The 23,267-nt window shown below is 33.9% G+C and overlaps 1 protein-coding gene across 2 annotated transcripts; it reads right to left on the reverse strand.

Moving 5' to 3' along the window:
* Nucleotides 1-6,291: 6,291 nt before the first annotated feature.
* On the reverse strand, nucleotides 6,292-19,458 carry LOC110097873 (actin-related protein 2). 2 transcript variants are annotated; one of them, XM_020824503.2, is made up of 15 exons: nucleotides 19,334-19,458; nucleotides 18,127-18,237; nucleotides 17,867-18,001; nucleotides 17,612-17,683; nucleotides 17,407-17,485; nucleotides 17,198-17,247; nucleotides 15,355-15,458; nucleotides 12,065-12,133; nucleotides 11,916-11,979; nucleotides 10,996-11,064; nucleotides 8,411-8,494; nucleotides 8,015-8,073; nucleotides 7,004-7,070; nucleotides 6,681-6,764; nucleotides 6,292-6,542 (listed from the first exon to the last, which is right to left on the reverse strand). In XM_020824503.2, exons 1-15 carry the CDS (start codon nucleotides 19,373-19,375, stop codon nucleotides 6,462-6,464), a joined length of 1,170 nt encoding a protein of 389 aa, XP_020680162.1. In that variant the 5' UTR covers nucleotides 19,376-19,458; the 3' UTR covers nucleotides 6,292-6,461. The 2 variants fall into 2 exon arrangements, with proteins under 2 accessions (XP_020680162.1, XP_028550659.1); XM_028694826.1 differs by lacking the exons at nucleotides 15,355-15,458; nucleotides 17,198-17,247; nucleotides 17,407-17,485; ... (1 more) ...; nucleotides 17,867-18,001; nucleotides 18,127-18,237 and adding exons at nucleotides 12,226-12,329; nucleotides 13,275-13,324; nucleotides 13,539-13,617; ... (1 more) ...; nucleotides 14,021-14,155; nucleotides 14,280-14,390 and having other exon boundaries at nucleotides 19,334-19,435.
* Nucleotides 19,459-23,267: the final 3,809 nt, after the last annotated feature.

Raw genomic sequence — 23,267 nt, forward strand, 5'->3', positions numbered from 1 at the left:
AAATCTTTCATATTTGCTTATATAACATTCCGCTAGGTAAATCATATCGAAACACAGGCACGAGGTGTATTTCACTTTAGATATTTGAAAATTAGTGATATTTAGAGTCTATGATGTTATATAAGTAAATATAAAGATTTAGATGTTAGATATGTAAATGTATAAGAATTTTATGGTATATATGTAATAACGGTGGTAAGTTTGATATGTGTAATTTGATTAGTTAATTCATTATTATTTTTTATCAACTTAAGGGGATTTACGTATATATCACATAATTCCTATGTATTTACTTATGTATCACCAAAATCTTCATCTTTACTTTTATATCACCCTAGGGGCTAAATCCATATATTTCAGTTTAGATAAATTGATATTACATTTAGGTTCTATGATGTTATATTAGTAAATATAAAGATTTGGATGGTAGAGATGTAAAGACTTAAAAATGTTATGGATATATATAATTCATTGGAATTTTTTAGTTAAATCACATCTAAACATGTGAATGAAAATGTGTATTGTAATTTAGATAAGATATATCATATATTTGTGGAATTTAGAGTTTAGGATGTTGTATTAGTAAATATAAAAATTTATTTGATAGATATGCAAATATATAAATTTTTTTACCTCAATTGAAAGCAATAGCTTTATCATGATATTTTATATGAAGAATCTATATACGTAGTGCATATGCTCCTGATGAAGTCTCCAGGATGGAAGCCCTAGCCGCTCTCTGCCGGCGGTGCTCTTCTTCCTCCGCGTGCCAAGAGAAGTCTTTTTTCCTTTTCTTTTTCGTTGTTTTTTGTCGGAATGGCAGTTTGTCGTTCTTCCGATCCTAGTTTTCTGGATGGTTTGCTTAGGTCCCGCTCGTTTTTGGAAGCTTTAGCGTGATCTTCTCCTGGTTGATTTCCTGAGCTTATTCAATCTTCTTTTTGTGGTGTGCCTGCTCTTTTGGTGTCGGAAGATGAGTTTTTTTGCTCATGCCGAACCTTTTAGGTTTTCGCTTGTTGGCTTCTTCCCTTCGCGGCGGCCTCTGCTCGCGTCGATACAAATTTTTTTTTTTCAATCTTCGTTTAACTGGTGCTTTCTTTGTGACTGTGTTGGATTCTTCTCATGTTCACATTAAGCTGGAAAATGATCTTGACTATAGTAGGGTGTTTTGTCATAGGTCTTATCTGGTTTTCAATTGCTTCATGAATGTGTCTAAATGGTCTCCTACCGGTGACATTGGGGATGAGTCTCCCATTGTCCCGATCGGGATATCTTTCCCAAATTTGCGCCCCCATTTTTTCTCTCCTCGTATTTTGCATGGATTGGGGCTTCTCTTTGGTAACCCGCTGAAGGTGGATAATGCCACTGCTTTGGGGTCTCGCCCATCGGTTGCCCGTGTGCTGGTGGAAATTGATATCACGAAGAAATTTTTGGACAAGATTTTGATTGGTCCTGAAAAACGTGGGCATTTCCAGCAAGTTTTTATGGAGGATTTTCCTCTCATTTGCCCCAAATGTAAGCGTTTTTGCCATTCTCTTGGTGACTGCTGACATACTCTTGATGTTAGTTTGCCTACTGCTCCTTTGTCTAAATCGGATTTACGGGTTTCTAATGATAATGGCATTCATGTTGGCGTGGGGAATGTTGGGGATGTTCGAGATCCGACTCTTGTCCTTCCTAGTCCTACTATGGCTGATATGTCTTCTATTCTTTTACCACCTGTGTGTCAGGATAGTCCTGTGGATGTGTCTCCTTTTATTGATAATAACCTGAATACGGGCTCGCTCGATAATTTTGTTAAGCATCGTAAACGGATTTCCAAGAAGAAATGATTTTCTTCTTTTGGAAGCTTTGGGAGGTGATATTTGGTTATTTTTTTATTTATGTTGCTTTCATTGTGATGCTGGATTCGATTCGAAATGGACGATGAGGAAGCAGCTTTGCTGCATGCTCCTTGGATGGCCAAGGTTGTTTGGCAACCTGGATGGTTCGATACGACTTTTTGGATGTCTTGTCTGTCTTCCATGGATGACCCCTCCCTGGCAACTAGATGTCGGTCTGAGTCCGATATTCTTCCAATTTTGTCTTTCTACTCTCATTTTGCTTTGCAGCTGTTGTTATTTATTCTACCATTAATTGTAATTCTATTGATGTGGCCCTTCTTGGGGTCTTGTGCTATATTTTTCTATCTTAATGGTATTTTTTGTCATGTTTAATATATATATATATATATATAGTATAAAAAAAAGCTGCTCTAAAAAGCAGTAAGAAAGTCATTTTAAACAACACCTAAATCAAATTTATGTATGTAATATTAAAATTTTAGGTATTATATATATATAAATAAAATGATATAAAATAATATGTATGTAATACATTCATTTTTGTCCCCAAACAATTATATTTTATTGTATTATTATTTAAATTTTTTTTTCTTATAGACCTAATGTGTAAAATGCATGTGTTGCGCTGACATAAGCTTTCTTTATTGCAGTTATTTTTTATAAATTATTACTGGGAAATGAGAGCTTTGGTTCTTCTTCTTGGAAGTATCAAAATCTACTTATTTTAAGTTGGATATAGATAATCTGAACTATCTACAGAAAAAAAATAAAAAAAAAACATAAAGATTTAATTAGTGGCATCAATTCGGGTTATCGTGTCAATTACGGGTTCAGCATGAAAATGTTTTGACACGAATATAGTCAATATGATTTTGACTTTTTTATTAAATAGGTTAAAAAATCGTAACTAAGGTTCGTCGAGAAAATATTTTGACACGAATAAGTGTTAAGCATAATATATATATTGAGTGGCTGGACCCGTCTAGTTGTCCTTTTACGTTTTTTTTAGACAGCTTTCTTGCTTATTTCTAAGGGAACTATTTAATACAAAAAAATGTTGAACTAAATTTTTTGGTATTAAAAAATTATTTTAAAAAACAGTGAGAAAGCTGTCACAAATAAAACCATAATATCGAATTATATTATAAAAGGAAACAACTAGGGGTGTCAATTTTTGACACGACCCAAACCCGACTTAGAAAAATTCAGGTTAGGGTCAACGCGGACCCGAAACGGGTCGGGTTCGGGTTCAACATATCAACCCGTTTTAAAAAATGGGTCGGGTTCGAGTTGACACAGCAACCCGAAAATGACCCGAAATTGACACGAAAACTCCTATTTGACTCGGAAACATGATATTGACTCGTTTTGACTCATTTTTTACTCGAAAATTGAAGATTTACCCTATTTTTGACCTGAAAACTAGCAATTTTATGTCAAGTTCGAGTCATTCGTGTCAGGTCGGATTGACCCGGACCCAAATCGGGCCGGGTACGGGTACGGAAACCTGACCCGTTTTTAAAAATAGATCGAGTTCGGGTTGACCCGAACAGTGCCGGATCAGTTCCGGGTTCTACCCAAGCCCGACCCGTTGACTCGAATTGACACCCCTAGAAACAACTGTTCTGAGAAAGAACTAAAACAAAGCTCCAAGAAAAGTATGAAGAAAGGGGAATTTGCCTTAATATGCCTCATAATAAATATATAATTGCTCATTAGATTTAAGTTAGTTTTGAACTAATTTGAACCAATTTGAATTCAAAGCAAGGTTCAAGCCTTGTTAGAACCCATTGTTCTTCGAAGGCGAAGGTGGGGAAGGCAGGGGAATTGGAGTTCACTGAGCATGCAATGGAGGTTGCAGTGAAGGAATCCTAGGGTCAGTGGCATGTGAAGGAACGAGGAGTTTACACGGATTGTTATGGAGCTTGTGGGGAAAGCATCATGGGATCAATGACATTTGAAGGAGAAGAATTTGCAAGACCAGAGTGTAATAGCCCAAACTTTTAACTATGCCCGCTTTGGCCACAGGGACTCATGATTTTATCATGTTGGTGTAAATAAGCGCACTTAACTATGGAATTTTTTAAATGAAATTTCAACCACTACACCAAAAGACACCTCGATGTTTAAGAGTTTAGTTTCTTTTACTTAAAGGATTTCACAATCTCTCTCACTTAAATAACTGACGTTTTTGCCATCATCTTTATCCCAGAATTATTCACCAGTCATATAGGATTCTAGAGATGGCCCTTAAAAATTAAAGTGGAGACTCCCACAATGTAGCAATTTCTCCCATACAGGGTTTAAGAGGTGGCTATGATGTAGCACTTTGTCTTGTATGTCACTTAGTTTCCATCTTCCGGCTGGTGTATTACTTTGATACTATTTATAACGGCCAAAATTCTTAACTATCGAGATATTGTCCGCTTTGGACTAAGGGCATTATGATTTCGTCATGTTGGTATAATTTCTCAAGAGGTCACTCATCCCAAGATTTCTTCCATATACATTTAACTGCGGAGTTTATTAAATGAAATTCCAACTTTTGCACCAAAAAATGCCTCAGTGTTTAAGAATTCAAATTCTTTTACTTAAGAGGCTTCACAAGCAGCATGTGCAGGAGAAGAAGAGTTTTCATTGCATGCAATGGAGCTTGTCCGGAAGGCATTACGAGATCATGCGAAGAAGAAGAAGAAGAATTTGCAATAGCATTAAAGAACTACAAGAATGAGATTTGAACCAAGTTTCAATCATGTTCAAATTATGGGTTCTAATATCACATTAATACAAGAGGCATAATTTCAATCTAAAATGAACTTTCAATCATATTTTTTTCAAAAAAATCAGAAGTATATATATATGACTAATTACATGTACTACAGACATATAATAATTACATGTTTTACAGACATATAAAACCAAATTTACAAATAATGTAGTAATTACAAGCACATGAGTGCTTCAAAGCTCATAATAGTAAGGTCAACATGACTATAACACTCATAAATGAGAATCCAATCATTTGATTTAACACGCATCAAATTTCTCCCAACATAATACTTCAGAAAAATCATCATCAGGAAGAAATGAATCACACTTGCAGTCATGGAGCAATTATTCTGTGCGGAGACCGGATGCAGAACGCCGTCCGGAGACCAACCAGAATGCGCAACGTCAGCGGTACCGAGCGGATGGGTGACATGGTGCATTTTGATTAGTCTCTGGACTGAGTTCGACATCCGCACAAAACAATTAATATGCAATCACGGGCATTAATGATATTCATCAGTAAACTCTTCGCATTCAGAAACTGAAAAGCCATCCAATTTTTGTGCTAAAATCAGTCAAAGCACAGAATGTAGCAATCATTTAAGTGCCAGTTTGATCCAATTCCGTTCAGATGGGCTTCCAGATAGAAGAAATAAGAACAATATGTAACAATCATACATCACAAGAACCGTGCAAATTACACAAATTCACCCAATGGTTGCGTCTTACAGTTTCCATTACAGATTTATCATCATATAATATAGACATGGAGAGCAAAAAAGTACAAAAAAATAGAGATAATCAACGCAAAAAACAATGGATTCTGTTCAGATTGATCGAATTGATAGCTACGTTTTATTGCTGCTACTGTAAATTTCACTTTGATTTGACTGTGGAGAATTACAACCCATTATTCAAACCATAAAAAACACAAGAAAATTTTATACAAGTTCACCAATTGATAGCTATATATTGTAATTGCTACTATAAATTTCACTATAATTTGATTGTACAACATAGATATGCCTACAGGTGTAACCGAGTCGAGTAATGGTCCTATTAAGCTTGACTCGTTAGTTAAAAAGCCGGCTCGAATTTGAGCTCGACCCACTATAGACGAGCTCGAGCAAGCTCGCGAGCCTTGGCAGTCCGAGTGAGTCGTCCGCCTTCCGCATCGTCCGAGCAAGTCGAGCACAAGTCCGCACTGTCGGAGCTAGTCGAGTGCATTGTCTGCCTCGAGCAGCGTGATTTGAACAAGATACGGGATTTGAGCGGCACAGGATTTGATTAAAATTTTCAAAATTAGGCTTAGGAGGAATTAAAACATTAATTATTAATTTTTAATAATATTTATATTTAATAAATAAAAATAATAATATTTGAGCCAGTTCTCGAGCCGAGCCTCATCAAGCTCGAACTCGAGCTTGTTTAATAAACGAGCTCGACTTGTGAGCTCGATAAGCTCGGCTCGCGAGTCCATAAACGAGTCGACCTCGAGCCAGCTCGGCTCACTTACACCCCTAGATATGCCCTCCTCTTATATAATATAAAAAAAGTAGTAATGAAAAACATGAGGCAGAGAAAAAATTCAATAAAATTTCAAAATTAAGCTCAGAAACTTAACAATGGCAGCAACAACGAAAAAGTTCTTTTGCTCTCAAATCTAACCAGAATGAACATATATCTAAGATGCAGCAGCAAATATATAATATATTTAAAAAAAAGAGTCATTCTACAGCAATGCGGCCTAAGGTACTAAAGCTTCTCAGCACCAGCTGACACTTTTTATGTTAGTAATGCACAGGTTTTTTTTTTTTTCAAATATACATTACACTAGTGTTTTCACAACGGTCACACTTGTCCACATTTCCTGAGACAAGCTAACCCTTCTTCCAGGTAGTCCTGCCTGTTAATCCAAAATTCTGGTGCATCCTATAGGAAGTTTACAGGAAAATAGTAGAAGATTTAAATTTAACCTTGAATTGTAGGAAAGGGAATGGTGGCTGGATTTGCCAGAGGAAGGGATGAAGATATTTTTCTCAAGAGAAGAATCAAGAGGGAAAAAAATACCTTCATGATTCCTGCAAGAACTGCACCACCTAAGTACACCATGTGTTTTCTTCTCGGCGGATCTTCGATTCTTAAGCGAAGCTTCTGTAATGATATGGGATATGCATTTACATGTATATGTTCAAAGAGAGAGGGATTTTATTGCAATTTTTAACATGTAACCATGTTTTTAACTAATCTGAGTTTCATATTTGAACTTTCTTAACTATCATGTGAGAACTCACAGAACTGAAATAATACTTGAAGAAAAAGTTTAACTTGAATGAAAGAATGGCTGATGATGAAATTTATTAAAGATTGAGCAATAAAACACAAATCCTCACCTTCAGTCCATCTTTGTTTCCCTTCAATACTGCTTCAAGATATCTGTCAAGTATTTCTTTCTCCAAGCTGTTAGAATCAGAAAACAAACTATCGTTCAATAGAAAATCATGAGAAAAGAACAATGCTTTAAATCGGCAGCAATATAAAGCGGCCTTAGATAAAAAGTTAGATTGCCTCTATAGTGATTTGGAGGTCATAGATGATTCATGGGAATAGCTTATATCAATCCTTTTTTTTTAATTTTGTACTAATAATGTTCAGACATGTAATAAGCGAGAAAATCCTATCAATTTCAAAAAATCAGCAAGAAAACTCTTCCACACTCCAAAAGAAAAATATAAAAACAATAATTTTATTGCAAGAATCAAATAGAACGGAAGAAAACAACAAGATACAAGTGATCCTCTCTATTTGAGAGGAGGATCGATCTCTCTCAAATCTCTAGACGCCACTAGAGCCCAAAAGAAAACCTAAATCTAAGAGATCAAATTTCAGCCAAATTCAAGATGCCCTAATCCTAGGAAAATAACTATTTAATGCATACAATTCAAAAGGAATTCTCTAAATAACCCCTACTTTGAAATTTCCCTCCAAACTCCCTTCAAAAACCTTCCTAAACAGCTCACAGGTGATTAGGCGGTCGGCTCCTGTGTACAGGAGGCAGAAATCTCAGCCAGTGGCCGTTCCCGTCGGACCGGCTGGACCGGTCTAACATAAGCTTAATGGTTGCAAATACATGGTAAGGTTCTGGGTTGTAAGTGTTCAAATTGTGTAAAATATTTAACATAACAAGTAAATAAGTTTTCTTGAACTTTTTTGCTTTGCTTACTAGGGTTCTCAGTAGTGCATTTTTATAAAAATTTGCTTTCCAAAAAAAAAAGTTTATTGCAAAAAAAAAGTTCCAATGGTCTAGCACCGGTAAAAAGGAAGTAAATTTAAGAGAAATTTCCTTAAGAAAATATGTAAACATGACAGACCAAGGTAAAATAATCTTTTGGGCAACATTTTACCGGCTAGGCAATCCAGGATACATGGTACTCCCACCACTAAGAACAATATGCTGGTAAAGCTGCACAAATAAAGCAACTTGTAAATGTGGAATACTCACATTGAGATTCATCAAAATGGGATTTTAATTAAACCATCATTATAATGACACAAAATTATTCATGCAGGGATATTAGTTATAAAAATTTACTAGTTTGTAAGCCATCTGATGGCTCATCACAACATATTGACATATGCAAAAGGTTAAAAAAATAAATTAAAGTGTTTGCCAACTTAGCTACTCAATATGTTGTGATGGCTCATCACAACATATTGTAACTTTTGGTCCGCTTAGTGAACAGCATTTATAAAGTATAAAAATTATAAACTTAGCGCTGTAATTTAATTGTTATCAATACCATCATTCTATTATCAATGTCCATTTCCTGAATGCATCGAAATGCCATGTCTGCCATGCCATCACCTTCAACATCTATAAGCTCCTGCATCAAAATAACATTTTTTTAGCTTTTTAACATAATGTGCAGGAAGATGATAGAAAAATACAGATAAGGCTTGCATTACACTAAACATCAAAACCATATAGTAGAGTTCATGAAGAAAATTAGGAGAAATCAATTACCGAATATTATGTATATTTCTTCACCAGAAATACAACTCTTTGGAATCAGAAAGCTTACAAAGTAGAAACTATGTTAAGCCAAGAAGTTTATCCGATAAAGTGATAATACGAGAAAGAATCACAGTTTGTACATTTAATAAATATATATAGAAAGATTTTGAATCATTAAAATAATAAAATTACATCATCATTATTAGCCTTAATCCAACTATTTGAGATGAATTATTCATTCATATTGAGTGCCACATAAAGTTTTAACCCTATTTAACATTTTTTTTTTTACGAAAATAATATCAAGCTCACCTTCGATTTAACTATTTTTCTTCTTAATCCTTAAACATTAGCATATCAGCCGGTATTAATGGAGTTTCTTCTCCCTTCATTGTACTTCTCAAACCAACTTAGTCAATATTCGACTATTAGGACACATTCATTTAGTTATTTTCTAATTGCTTTTTAGAAATTTCTATAAGATGAAGCCACTTTTGAGAACCAAATTTGTAAGTGTGGTAGTTGCAATAACGTTGCTATCAAGCTTTTTAAAAAAAAAAAACATATATATATATATAATCACCTTTATAAAAATCTACAACCACCCAAAACAGACCCTAAATGCTCATGATACTCTCTTATCATATAAAACTTCTGAGCATTTCTCTATTTTTGACATCAATCCTTCCCCCCCTCTCTCTCTCTCTCTCAAGCAACGCGCAAAAAATAACGAAAGTTTATTTGGCTCGCGATCCCGATCCGCATAAGGAGGAGGGTTAATTCGAACATTTGGGCAGGAAAACGGTGTTTTTTAAACGGAGAAGCAGTCGCTGAATAAATTTTATAACCGTCCAAAATACGTGGTTTTATAAAAAGTAATTACGGATAAATTTGTCTTCCAAACAGATATCACGAACTGATTATAACTTATTCAAATGGAAACTGAGAAAATAAGCCTAATCAAACGAGGCCTTAATTATAATACTAGTCATTACTCCATATCTTTGATAATGTCAACATGCTTTTGACATACACATTTTTGCCTTAATGGATGCTAAATAAATTCTCATGGCACTCGATTACACGCATTCTCAAAATTAACATAAAATATGAAAACATTAGTACCACTATATTTCTCCATCAATTGGCTTAACACAAAAATTGCTTCTATAGCAGATCCTTCCAGAATAAAACCAAATTGGTTCAATAAAACTCCCATAACATTGCCAAGACTACTAAGTTTACTTCAAAATTAGATAAATATTATACAAAGACAACATAGCATGCGATTTATAAGTAATTAGTAATTACACTATATTTTTAAAAGAAAATTAATTTAATTTAAATATGCTTTTGAAAGCTAATTTATATGTATACAAGTTATGAGAAGAAAATAAGTCAATAATAAAATAGTTTTAGTGTGGTAGACATGAGAATGGTAAGAGAGATGTCTGTGCTAAAACTAAAAATAATAGATTAAGAAATCATTAAATTAGAGGGATGATGAGAGTAACGCTTATTAAAGGTAATGTGGTGAAAAATAAATTAAGTGATTAGGTCTAGTCAAAGATGGGTCAGAAGATGCATCAATAAAATGGGTTGATAAATTAATGTTCAAGTATTAGGAAGAAAAAGGTGATCGACCAAAGATAATTTGTATAGAAGTTAAATAAAAATATTTGAGCGCAATAGATTTAACACTTTATGCAACACTCAATAGAGATGAATAGCAAATGGGTATTTATAAAGCCAACCCCAAATAGTTGAGATAAGCTCAAGGATGATGATGAGAATGATAACGGTGGTTCAACCATAATGAAAGCTTTGAATTTTGAATTTTAAAACTTAATGAAAGTGTCATAATCAAGGCATTTTTTTTGTGAAGAATATCTTACTAAAGCTATTTGCATCTACAACAAAGCTTAATAGGAACAATGAATATCAGTCCCAAGCAAAGACATGCTCCTAAAACTAAGTGGAGAATAAAGAATGTGGACCAGACTAGAGTGAACTATTCCCTCACAAGCAAATATTAAACCATTTTACCTTCTCACGATGATTTTCCATAGAGGTAAGATAATCTATAGGAAGAGAGCATGAAAGATTGTGCATTTTCAATAAGGAAATTGTTTGGATCAGTGTATGTGATTGATAGTATTTTATATTCTAAGTTAAATAAGAAGTTTTCTTACCTAGATGATATTATCCTATTAATACTTAAGCATGAATGCAATTTGATAACCTTGGCTTACAATCACCATTATGTGAAAACATAATTCTTTTGATAAATAAAGTGACTGTTGGCGATAATAATAATAAAAAAGCAGTCTAAGGAATAAAAGAATTGATTGCAACAACAGAGCTAAATACCGGGGTAAAGAGAGCCTCAGGGGCCTGGAACCTCTCTGTGCCGACTTTGATGACTCTTCCATCAGGCAGCTGATCAAATGCATTCAACTTTTTTACAATAATTTATATAAATAAATAAATAAATTCTGATGTCACAATGCAAGACCACACATGACATCACTTATAATTGTCTTAGTGACTGCAAGAGAACTTTTAGTAATTTATTAATGATCCATCCATCTCTAAGAAATGATTTGATTTACAATGCCGATACTTAATATAATCATCAGAATGCCTTATCAAGGATATACATCAAATAAATATGATTTACTAAGGGGCTGTTTGGTTGCTGAAAAAAGAATGCAATGTAAAAGAAATACTTTGGAGTTGTTTGGATGATTGTAAAAAAAAATGCATGAGATTAGTTTTTTTTTTTTTTTAGTTTGAAGTCAAATGAATGCAATGCAAATTGTAAAAAGTTTGTGGTCGGTGGCCGACATTGATGGAGGTGTGGTCGGTGGCTGGCGACAGATGGCGGATGGCCAACTACAGTGGTGGCTGCTAGCTGGAGGTGGTGGGTGCTAACCAACCTGGAAGTGTTCATTTGGATAGGAAGTGTGAAATTCCTTTTTAACAAAAGTCACTTTGCAGGTGATCTACACTGTTCCAAAAATCAAATACAATTAATGGATTGATCTTTTCCTTCTAACTCTAATTGATTTCTCAGTTTTATACTTGAATCATTACTATTTATATAGAAAAGTAATGATTTTGCGCAACACATTCATTCAATCAAGTTGGAACATTTAAAAAATATTATGAGTACCTAGAAAATTTTAAGAGAATATTAAGAATTCAAGCTTTGGAATATATCACTAGTAAGGCAAACTTATCTTCAAGTAGAGATGATCAAACAAATAGAATCAAGCTAATCAACTTACAGTGTAGTTTTTGACGAGAATGGTAGTTTCAAGGCCAAGTTGGTATTCACGCTTGTAATCATAGCTGTTGGAGTTTCATCAATAAGTTTATTAGAAACGGGCCTGATATAACCAGTACAAGTATGCATACTATCAAGAAAGAAAAATACCTGGTATAGCAGAGTTTCTCCTTTATATTCCTTACTGTTTCAAAATCTGCAGACCTATTCATTGAGTATCTTCACAAGATAACAAGAGAGCAATTCATAAAAAAGCTGCCCAAATTTCCACAGCATTTAATATTTGAGAAGCTGAAATTGGAAACTATTACCCCCTTCTAGATAGTAGATCCACAAGATAAGATGTGATGTGCCTGCCAGCTACATTCATTCTCTTAGTAAGATGTGGAAACGAGTAGCCATCAACAACAGGTACCTGCATTTAAAAAATTCCTTGCAAGGAAGAAAATATCTATGAAAAGGGTAAAATAACTGCTAACATATCCAAGAGACTTAAAAAAGAAGGAAATTTGTTAACTTGTTAGTAAGAAACTTTGTAGACCGTAGTCTTGTCTAGGGAAAATTTTTGTCAGAAGCTCTTAAGTTCTAACACAACTGATAATTTATAAGATTAATGGATTCTGAAGCGTTAGGCTCTACTTTATGCGTCAACAAATAGTCAAAAAACTAAACAAGAATCTAAAAAATTAAGTGATAGCTAGTTTTGCATATGAACGGTAGTCTTTTAAAAATCAACAACTCCAGTTGCTTGTACTATTGAATCCTGTTACATGTATATGATCACAGCTGTGCAAAATAAGTATGCAAATTGGATATCATGAAAGAGAATTTCCAGAATTAACCAAACAAAAATATGAGATGGCATATGGTTAGCCATTTTGACTTCCGATTCTAACATCCACAATGGAGTTCAAATTTTCAAAATTTTATGAGTTCCATGAGAACTGAACTTTTATGAAAAACAGGCTTGACAAGGATGCTAAATTGCATTAGTAGGCAGATCTGTATAAATTTGAAATCTCCTTGTTTTGAACCAAGATAAGCACAATTTCTGCTTCATGCTCTTTTGTTTCCTCCAAAACAAAAAGAAAGTGTTGAAAAAGCATTTTTCAGAAACCAATTATTTTATACTTTCAAGAACACATTTTTTTCAAAAAATTTCAGGAAAATATCTCATAGATGGTTTTGTGTGTTTTTGAATTATTTATTCTCATGGATAGAGTTGCAGAACACGGTTCAACTGAAGCCTAACAAACAAAAATTTTTAAAAAAGATGAAAAAACATTTCATATTATAAATAATAGAAAAGTTCTTGTAATGCACAGACAAATAAGGTTTGTCTAAAATGTAAAACAATTACCACATGTGTGACACCATCTCCTGAGTCGATGACAAGACCAGTCAGCAATCCTATTGATGCGCAATAAAAATTAATAAGCACTGGTTGGTAAATACAGGAAAGGTGTGGAGATCATAAGTATAAGCAGGAAATATATTTGCATACTCTATATAAATGCCAAATTTCCAATGAATATATACCATGAAATCTGAAATGTGATGTAGAGCATCGAAAATAAAACTTGATTCAATAATTTTCAAACATCAAGGACATCATAATAAGCACCTTGAGCATATAATGTTAGAACAGCTTGGATTTGAATGAAGACACCAGTGAAATTGTACTTCTCAAACATGGTCTCTATCTGGTTTCTCCATGCACGCACAAAAACACATTTAGTAGTTCAGCTAGAAAATCAAAAGAGTGATACTTTAAAATAATGTTAAGAACTGAAGAACATCATAATGAAATAGGACAGAAGACCAAGTTCAACATTAAAGGGGTAAACTGACCATTTTTTCACGGTTCTTTGAAGGATTGAGAGGTGGATCTGTGAGCAGAATTTTGCATTCAGTTGGATCTATCTAAGCAAGCAAATTTAAAAAAGATCATCAAATCAGTTTTCTCTAAAGACTTGAGTGAATAAATAGAGAAATAGGACACAAACATCTGAGGCCTTCAGTAACAACAAAAAATAAAAATAGTAAGCTAAGAATGACACCAATCTGCAACTTCTTATATATAGAAAGATCACCAATGGCCCATACCTTTAATTCATTAAAAAATGCATGATCCCATACATGACCCATATCTTCCCAGTTCTGTACAATTCCATTATTGACAGGGTAAGAAATATCAAGTTGATTTCTAAAGTCTGCACAAGATTCTCCCACAACAATGTCCTGACCAGGTGAAAGTGTAAGAGTTTATTCAGGAAAAATTATTGAAACCAATCGAAGGTGCGAAATTCAAAAGTTTTATTTTAATTTCAATCATAAAAGGGGAATGAAACTTTTGACCTCAAACCTTCAGCTCTTGTTCAATGAGTGATTCTTCATACCGCAGCAATGGTCGACCAACCACACAAGGAAACACAGAAGTAGGAAAGTTTTCTCCAGCAAAACCACACTTCACATACTGCACATAAGACATGAGTCAGTAAGGAGTAGCAGCAAAAGTAGAGAAAGTGAAGCAAAAAAATCATTGCTCATCCGCTATAGAGTTGTGTGGCATCCTATTTTAGGCATGATTTAGGTTTCGTTTGGGACGGCTTTATTATTACTTCTTAAAGTAGTTTTTAAATACAAAAATTAAAATTTTTATACTAGAAAGTTGCTTTAAGAAGAAGTAAGAAAGTCGTCCCAAACGAAGCCTTAATTAAGATTTAGCGTAAATACTGTCAAAAACATTTTAGGGACTTAAATCCTACTATTTAATTTAATAAAAAATTGTACAGGGATATCCTGATTCAATTTTCGTTAAGACAGGCTTAAGGGCTTGAATTTGCATTGAGATTAGTACTTATATATGATTTGAAAATTGCACTATCTAAACACAAAATCAATGGTTCTTAAACCCATCCTAAAACAAATTGGGTCAGAATATCCTAACGCAATTATTTTCCTGTTAAATCCCATTTCATCCCCATAACTAGTTAAACTTCCGGATTTCTTAAATCACACCATTGAGGTTTGAATCCAAAAGTTTATCAAGATTCACAAAGATTTAAAAGTTGTCATGCCAAAAAAGTTATAAGTTTTTAATCCACGCCAGGTTCACTAAATCTGAATTAATAGGATTTACTAAATCCTACTTGCCAAACAGCCCCATAGGGCATTATGACCCATCCGATCAAGAAAAGTAGCCGAATTGGAGCTTATGCCTTCTAGTCTTAGACATCCCAAATGTAAGCTAAAAGAGTAATCCAAATCTAGCTTTTAAAGCGATGAGAAACATAAAAAAAAAAAAAACTTACTGTTTCAAAATCTGCAGACCTATTCATTGAGTATCTTCACAGGATAACAAGAGAGCAATTCATAAAAAAGCTGCCCAAATTTCCATAGCATTTAACATTTGAGCAGCTGAAATTGAAAACTATTACCCCCTTCTAGATAGTAGATCCACAAGATAAGATGTGATGTGTCTGCCAGCTACATTCATTCTCTTAGTAAGATGTGGAAACGAGTAGCCATCAACAACAGGTACCTGCATTTAAAAAATTCCTTGCAAGGAAGAAAATATTTATGAAAAGGGTAAAATAACTGCTAACACATCCAAGAGACTTAAAAAAGAAGGAAATTTGTTAACTTGTTAGGAATAAACTTTGTAGACCATAATCTTGTCCAGGGAAAATTTTGTTTCAGAAGCTCCTAAGTCCTAACACAACTGTGGATAGGAGAAGGTTTTAAGAAGACGTGCAATTAATAATGTGATTGGAAGACAAAGTATTAGAGTTTTCTATTGTATATATTTCACATAAATATCTTCATTTTTTATTTTTTGATGTCTTCAAAATTACAGTAATTGTTTTTTTTTTACATTCTCAGATTCAGAAAATTGTATTGTGATTGTAATTTTGTATCTCACATATTTTATAATAATGTTTTTAATTCTTTTCCCCATCAAAGTTAATGCAAATGCCTTTAGTCTTTAAACCGAAAAGCAATTAATCAAAATGTTAGGTGAGTGTATATTGAAGCTTAACAGTGAAACTAGTGAGGGGACTTCCAGGATACTTAAAATAAATGATTGCCATGAGAACCTCAAAAAATAATTGCATAACAATCTCAGCTATCTATATACAATATAGTAAGAGAAATAGAGAGAGAGAGAGAGAGAGAGAGAGGACTTCATTTTTTAAACTCAATTTTAATTATTTTTTAATATTTTAATAATATTCTTAGTGTGTTGACATATGCAATGACACATTGGTAAAATCAAAAGTACGGGGATCGAGTGTGTGGTGTATAGAATGGAAGCTTATTACTCCCCCTTACCCACGCTCGAATCTCATAAACTACCCAAAAATCAAAAGTACAATAGAAACTTTTAATCCCATGTCAGACTTTATCCTTTAAGTTAAATCATTTATAAAAGAGTTTTTATTCTCAAGCGTCATTTACTTCCACAATCTACTAATTGATAATTCTCATGATATTTGATATATCTTCACCTAAATAAGAATTTATAAGATTAATGGATTATGAAGCATTAGGCTCTACTTTATGTGTCAACAAATAGTCAAAAAAACTAAAAAAGAATCTAAAAAATTAAGTGATAGCTAGTTTTGCATATGAACGGTAGTCTTTTAAAAGTCAACAACTCCTGTTGCTTGTACTATTGAATCCTGTTACATGTATATGATCATAGCTGTGCAACATAACTATGCAAATCGGAGATCATGAAAGAGAATTTCCAGAATTAACCAAACAAAAATATGAGATGACATATGGTTGTTAGCCATTTTGACTTCCGATTCTAGCATCCACATTAGAGTTCAAATTTTCAAAATTTTATGAGTTCTGGGAGCTGAACTTGTATGAAAAAGAGGCTTGACAAGGATGCTAATTTGCATTAGTGGGCCGAACTGTATAAATTTGAACTCTCCTTGTTTTGAACCAAGATTGGCATAATTTCTGCTTCATGCACTTTTATTTCCTCCAAAACAAAAAGAAAGTAATGAAAAAGTATTTTTGTGGAACCAATTATTTTATGCTTTCAAAAAGACATTTGCTTCAAAAAATTTCAGAAAAATATCTCATAGATGGTTTTGTGTGTTTTAGAATTATTTATTCTCATGGATAGAGTTGCAGAACACGGTTCAACTGAAGCCTAACAAAAAAAAATCTTTAAAAACAATGAAAAAACATATAATATTATAAATAATAGAAAAGTTCTAGTAATGCATGGACAAATAAGGTTAGTCAAAAATGTAAAACAATTACCACATGTGTGACACCATCTCCTGAGTCGATGACAAGACCAGTCAGCAATCCTATTGATGCGCAATAAAAATTGATAAGCACCGGTTGGAAAATACAGGAAAGGTGTGGAGCTTATAAGTATAAGCAGGAAATCTGAAATGTGATGTATAGCATGGAAAATAAAACTTGATTCAATAATTTTCAAACATCACGGGCATCATAATAAGCACCTTGAGCATATAATGTTAGAACAGCTTGGATTTGAATGAAGACACCAGTGAAATTGTACTTCTCAAACATGGTCTCTATCTGGTTTCGCCATGCACGCACAAAAACACATTTAGTGGTTCATCTAGAAAATCAAAAGAGTGATACTTTCAAAATAATAATGAAATAGGACAGAAGACCAAGTTCAACATTAAAGGGTAAACTGACCATTTTTTCACGGTTCTTTGAAGGATTAAGAGGTGGATCTGTGAGCAGAATTTTGCATTCAGTTGGATCTATCTAAGCAAGCAAATTTAAAAAAGATCATCAAATCAGTTTTCTCTAAAGACTTTAGTGAATAAATAGAGAAATACGACACAAACATCTGAGGCCTTCAGCAACAACAACAAATAAAAGTAGTAAGCTAAGAATGACACCAATCTGCAAGTTCTTAAATATAGAAAGATCATCAATAGTCCATACCTTTAATTCATTAAAAAATGCATGATCCCATACATGGCCCATATCTTCCCAGTTCTGTACAATTCCATTATTGACAGGGTAAGAAATATCAAGTTGATTTCTAAAGTCTGCACAAGATTCTCCAACAACAATGTCCTGACCAGGTGAAAGTGTAAGAGTTTATTCAGGAAACATATCGTTGAAACCAATCGAAGGTGCGAAATTCAAAAGTTTTATTTTAATTTGAATACATAAAAGGGGAATGAAACTTTTGACCAAACCTTCAGCTCTTGTTCAATGAGTGATTCTTCATACCGCAGCAATGGTCGCCCAACCACACAAGGAAACACAGAAGTAGGAAAGTTTTCTCCAGCAAAACCACACTTCACATACTGCAACATAAGACATGAGTCAGTACGGAGTAGCAGCAAAAGTAGAGAAACTGAAGCAAAAAAAATCATTGCTCATCCGCTATAGAGTTGTGTGGCATCCTCTTTTAGGCATGATTTAGGCTTCGTTTGGACGGCTTTCTTACTGCTTCTTAAAGTAGTTTTTTAATACAAAAATTAAAATTTTTATACTAGAAAGTTGCTTTGAGAAGAAGAAAACCGTCCCAAACGAAGCCTTAATTAAGATTTAGCTTAAATACTGTCAAAAAAAATTTGGGGACTTAAATCCTACTATTTAATTTAATAAAAAATTGTACAGGGATATCCTGATTCAATTTTCGTCAAGACAGGCTTAAGGGCTTGAATTTGCATTGAGATTAGTACTTATATATGATTTGAAAATTGCACTATCTAAACACAAAATCAATGGTTCTTAAACCCATCCTAAAACAAATTGGGTCAGAATATCCTAACGCAATTATTTTCCTGTTAAATCCCATTTCATCCCCATAACTAGTTAAACTTCCGGATTTCTTAAATCACACCATTGAGGTTTGAATCCAAAAGTTTATCAAGATTCACAAAGATTTAAAAGTTGTCATGCCAAAAAAGTTATAAGTTTTTAATCCACGCCAGGTTCACTAAATCTGAATTAATAGGATTTACTAAATCCTACTTGCCAAACAGCCCCATAGGGCATTATGACCCATCCGATCAAGAAAAGTAGCCGAATTGGAGCTTATGCCTTCTAGTCTTAGACATCCCAAATGTAAGCTAAAAGAGTAATCCAAATCTAGCTTTTAAAGCGATGAGAAACATAAAAAAAAAAAAAATCATGTTTGCCATGAGTTGTGATCCAATTCTAAAACCGCGGAACTGCGGAAGGACACTGTAAGAAGTGGAAATGAATTCCGGAATTGCAGAAGGAAAAAAAAACCCTAAGTTCCATGATCCAGCATATAAACAAAAGATCAATTTGATCGGGACCCAGATAATATGGACACTCGAAGATGGCTTGAACAAGAATTATCCACTAATCCGTCTGAGATCTAATGAAGCAAGGAATGTAGATGTTGAAACAGAGTAGAAAATAGATTACCCCTGTGCCGTTGTCGCAGACGACTGCATTTCTGCTCTCCATCTCTGCAACAACGATTTCCTCCTCGGTGGGCGAGTTGGCTTTTGGAGTAACAAATACTGGTGAAAATTAAGCGCTGCGATAACTTTTTAATTTTTATAGATAACAAATAATATTGTAAAAAAATTAGGGTTATGTGTATCTAAACTATTATAAAAAAAGGGGTACTTTTTTTTTGAAAATGTTGTATTACAAGATTGGCCATTTGGCCTTGTTTTGAACATATTGAGAAGTTTATTTTTTCAAATAATATTTGTTTTGTAAAAATATATATGTAAATTTATTTTTAATAATTTGTAATTTCTCTAAAAATTTATGAAAATGCTAAAAATATGATTTAGAATGGTGTTGAATTTGATTATCACTCCGTTTGGGATACCTTTCTTTCTGTGTTCTACAGCAGCTTCTTAGTACAAAAATCTCTCGAAAACAACGAAAAAGATGTGGTTAAGAGTTGTCCCAAATGAAGCCTATATAACTAAATAGTTAGATAAATGAGTCAAAGTAGGGGTTTTATTGAGTCATAACATTAGTTTCTAACATTGATTGATTATTCCTCTTGGCTTGGCCTAATCCTAGCCCAAAATTAAGATTTAACAAGTTTGATCCATTGGATTATAAGCTATCAATTATTACCCTTGAACTTAAGTTTGGACCACATTGAACATATGGTCCACTTGGTTTAACTCCAAGTTGACCATGGTTTGGCTTAAATTGACCTGATCAATCCTGGATAACTCTAGTGACGAAACTTATAACTTTTGATCCTAATTTAAGTTAGCTGACTTCAAATGGCCCCTAGTTTGTGTTAATCATTAGGTTACTGATTTTGACTAATAATTTTTCCTAAATGGTCGCATGAATTTTTGAGCCATTTAGTAGCATTTCTTCTTAAACTTTAAGCCTTTAGTTAACCTTATGTCAAGGGGCGGAACCGGCATATGTATGTATGTATATATATATATATCCATTTCTCTCCACACACTCCATCATCGCTAGCTATACTATTGATAAAACAAAATAAATAACTCTCGCTATTGTTGATGTTGTTATTATAAAAAAATAAAGAAAAAAATTCTTCTAAATTAAATTTTGAGGCATGGCATAGGTGAACTTAATTAACTTTTTTTTTAAAATAGAAATTTATCCTAATATTTCATGAGTTGGGCCTTGGGCTAATATAGAAATAAGATGAGAAAAATATTAGTTATAAATAAAAAGTGGGCATAAGTCCAATAAGATATAATAAATTTATGGCGGATCTAAAGAAATTCATCATAATTGTATCCATTAAGATTGACGCCTAAGACCACCATATAAAAATCAAGGAGTATAATGCTTAAGGAAATGACCTTTGGTAGGTGGACTATAGATTGCTTAGTAGTTTATGTTAGGTTTGAGACTTCCTTTTTAAGTATAATGATGAAACATTCCAACTTTGTGTTGAGTATCATATCATTGGATCCTTTTGAACTTGGGATGGTACTATTTATCAAAGGATGGATTATTTTCATCCTTATGGTAACTTAAAATTGGTTAAGTCACTAGACTTATTAAACTAGGATCCTATAGTGAGCTTAAGCTAATTTTTTGGCATTAATTCCCTTGACCCTTAGATGTATGATCAAAGACCTTAAAGTGAATTACCCTCCTCTTCATTCAACATTGTCATATTTTCCATTAAATATTTTATGACACAAGGTCCTAAACCCATGATCTAGAGAATTTTATGTTATACAGAATAAAAAGATGGGGTGACCCAACTCTAAATCCTAAATCATTTTGAACCTGTTAAGTCAAATTAGCCAAATTGATAAAATTGTTTGGACCCAACCTCTCCAATTAACCCAATTTTTCAAATATGCTTTAATCTAGTCAATTGACACATTGGCCTAAGCCAATTAGCCCAAGGACCCAAGTTAGCTAGCTTGACCCATTTGAATCTATATGGACCCAAAATATACCAAAGCAAAATTAAACTGGTTCAATGCTTCAATTGATTAGTTAAGGATATTACCTAACCTAAATGGATTGTCTAAGCTTAAACCATAATCTTAACCTTCATTAAGCAGAGCTTACACTACGGTTAAATCCATAATTATGACCAATACACTTAAGAGATACAAGGATTGTTCTATAACTACCATCATCTAATTAAGATGGTCATTAACCTCTGTATCATCAACTCCAACAAATAATCAATTTCTATAGCAACCTAACTAGGGAAATCAAAATGTGGTTAAGGGGTGATTAATGGAAGTAGTGGGGAATTATTATTAAAATGAATTTCTATTCACTTTTTTGGGAGTTCATTAATGTGAATTTCATCTCTTTGTAAACTCTAATTTATTGTATTCGTTGAAAAGATTGAATTTTATATTGAGATTTAGTCCTTCAAATTATCCAAATCATACTAAGATAACTTAAAGGAAGGTTTTACGCTGAGGTTCACAAGTTGTGGGATAAATATTACCCCAATTCATCAACTCAATTAATATATATACTAAACCCTATAATTTCCTTAGGTGTTGCATTATAAGGAAGGATTGATTGATAACATTTATTTATCGGAAAGTAGACACCTCCCTTACCTAAGCTTAACAAACACCGCGACGGAGCTCTAGGCTTTTTAGTGGTTTTAAGCAATGAATCACAGATGCTGGAGATAGATTTGAAGGCCCTGGATATCGCACATATGAGGTGCTCGGCCGGAAGTTCGTTTTATCACGGCTATTCCTCTAGGGCTTTGCCCTAGCTGTTCTCCGATGTGTTTTTCTCTGTTGTTGTTGGGATTTCACCAGCGCAGTTTGTTCGTGATGCATTTCGAATCGTCCATGATTGTTCAGGGAAGTCCCGTCTCCTCTACTTTGTTGTATATGCCATTTTTTTCTCTGGGTCATTGACGCTTATGGCCGGTATGACGGTTAAACCTTGGGTTGATTCTGGTTTTTGGGGGGGATCGACTAAATCTCGCTCTTTTGTTGATGATTTGTCTGATATTTCTTTCGAGACTTATTTTCCTGATCTCAAGCCATTGATTTTTGTGGTTTGCTGTTTCTTTGGATTTCAGATGATGAGGTGCTCACCCTTGCAGCTCCTTTGAAGTTTGCTTTGGTCGGTTTCTTTCCCTAGAGGGGTCCGAGCCTCGACACTATTCGGAAGTTTTTCTTTGCTCTTAAGCTCAATGGTGAATTTTCTGTAACATTGTTGGCCCAAAGTCATGTGTTGATTAAGTTGGTGAATGGCCTAGATTATATTAGAGTTTTCTCTCATAGATTCTATTTTATTCGCAATTGTTACATGAAGGTGACTAAAGGGTCTCCTCTTCTTGATATTGGTGTGGAGTCTCCTGTAATACCGTTCTGGATTTCATTCCCCAACTTATGGCCACATTTTTTGTCCCATATTCTTCACGAATTAGATTCTTTATTTGGCCATCCCCTCAAGGTAGATCATGTGAGAACTCGTTCAATATGAATTAGGATGTTAAGCCTAATTAAATGTCCTGTGAGACCTCGTTCCCTTACTGTTCCTCTCTGGCTTGGATTTTCCTCCCAGAATCGTCCGGGACGATAGTGAGATCGGCCAGGCCGATCTGCACTGTTCAAAATATTGTCCTGAGATAAGTTCTGGGAACCGTCCAGGACAATCGATTTTGGTCTGATCGTCCTGGGACGATTTGGCGATCGGCCGGGCCTATCAGCCTAATGATATAAGAAAATCAGCTTGTTTTGAGGAGAGAGAAAATGATTTTATAAAATCAGATATTTTGTAGAGAGAGAAAGAGAGGAAAAGAAAGGGAAAAGCTGGATTTTGAAGGCCGCGGAGCGCTTTTCGTCCGACGCCGCTGTTGGAGAAAGTGTAGATCTCGTGGTAAGGACTCCGAATCCTATTT

The sequence above is a fragment of the Dendrobium catenatum genome, unplaced genomic scaffold (genome assembly GCF_001605985.2).
Source record: "Dendrobium catenatum unplaced genomic scaffold, ASM160598v2 fragScaff_scaffold_574, whole genome shotgun sequence".
Lineage (NCBI taxonomy): Eukaryota > Viridiplantae > Streptophyta > Magnoliopsida > Asparagales > Orchidaceae > Dendrobium > Dendrobium catenatum.

Coding starts and splice junctions, on each gene's coding strand:
- LOC110097873 (XM_020824503.2), bottom strand. CDS start 19,375: ATGGAGAGCAGAAATGCAGTCGTCTGCGACAACGGCACAGGG. Junction 17,248..17,406: donor TCTAACATTATATGCTCAAG/GTGCTTATTATG, acceptor GCGCATCAATAG/GATTGCTGACTGGTCTTGTC. Junction 11,980..12,064: donor GAGAAACTCTGCTATACCAG/GTATTTTTCTTT, acceptor AAACTCCAACAG/CTATGATTACAAGCGTGAAT.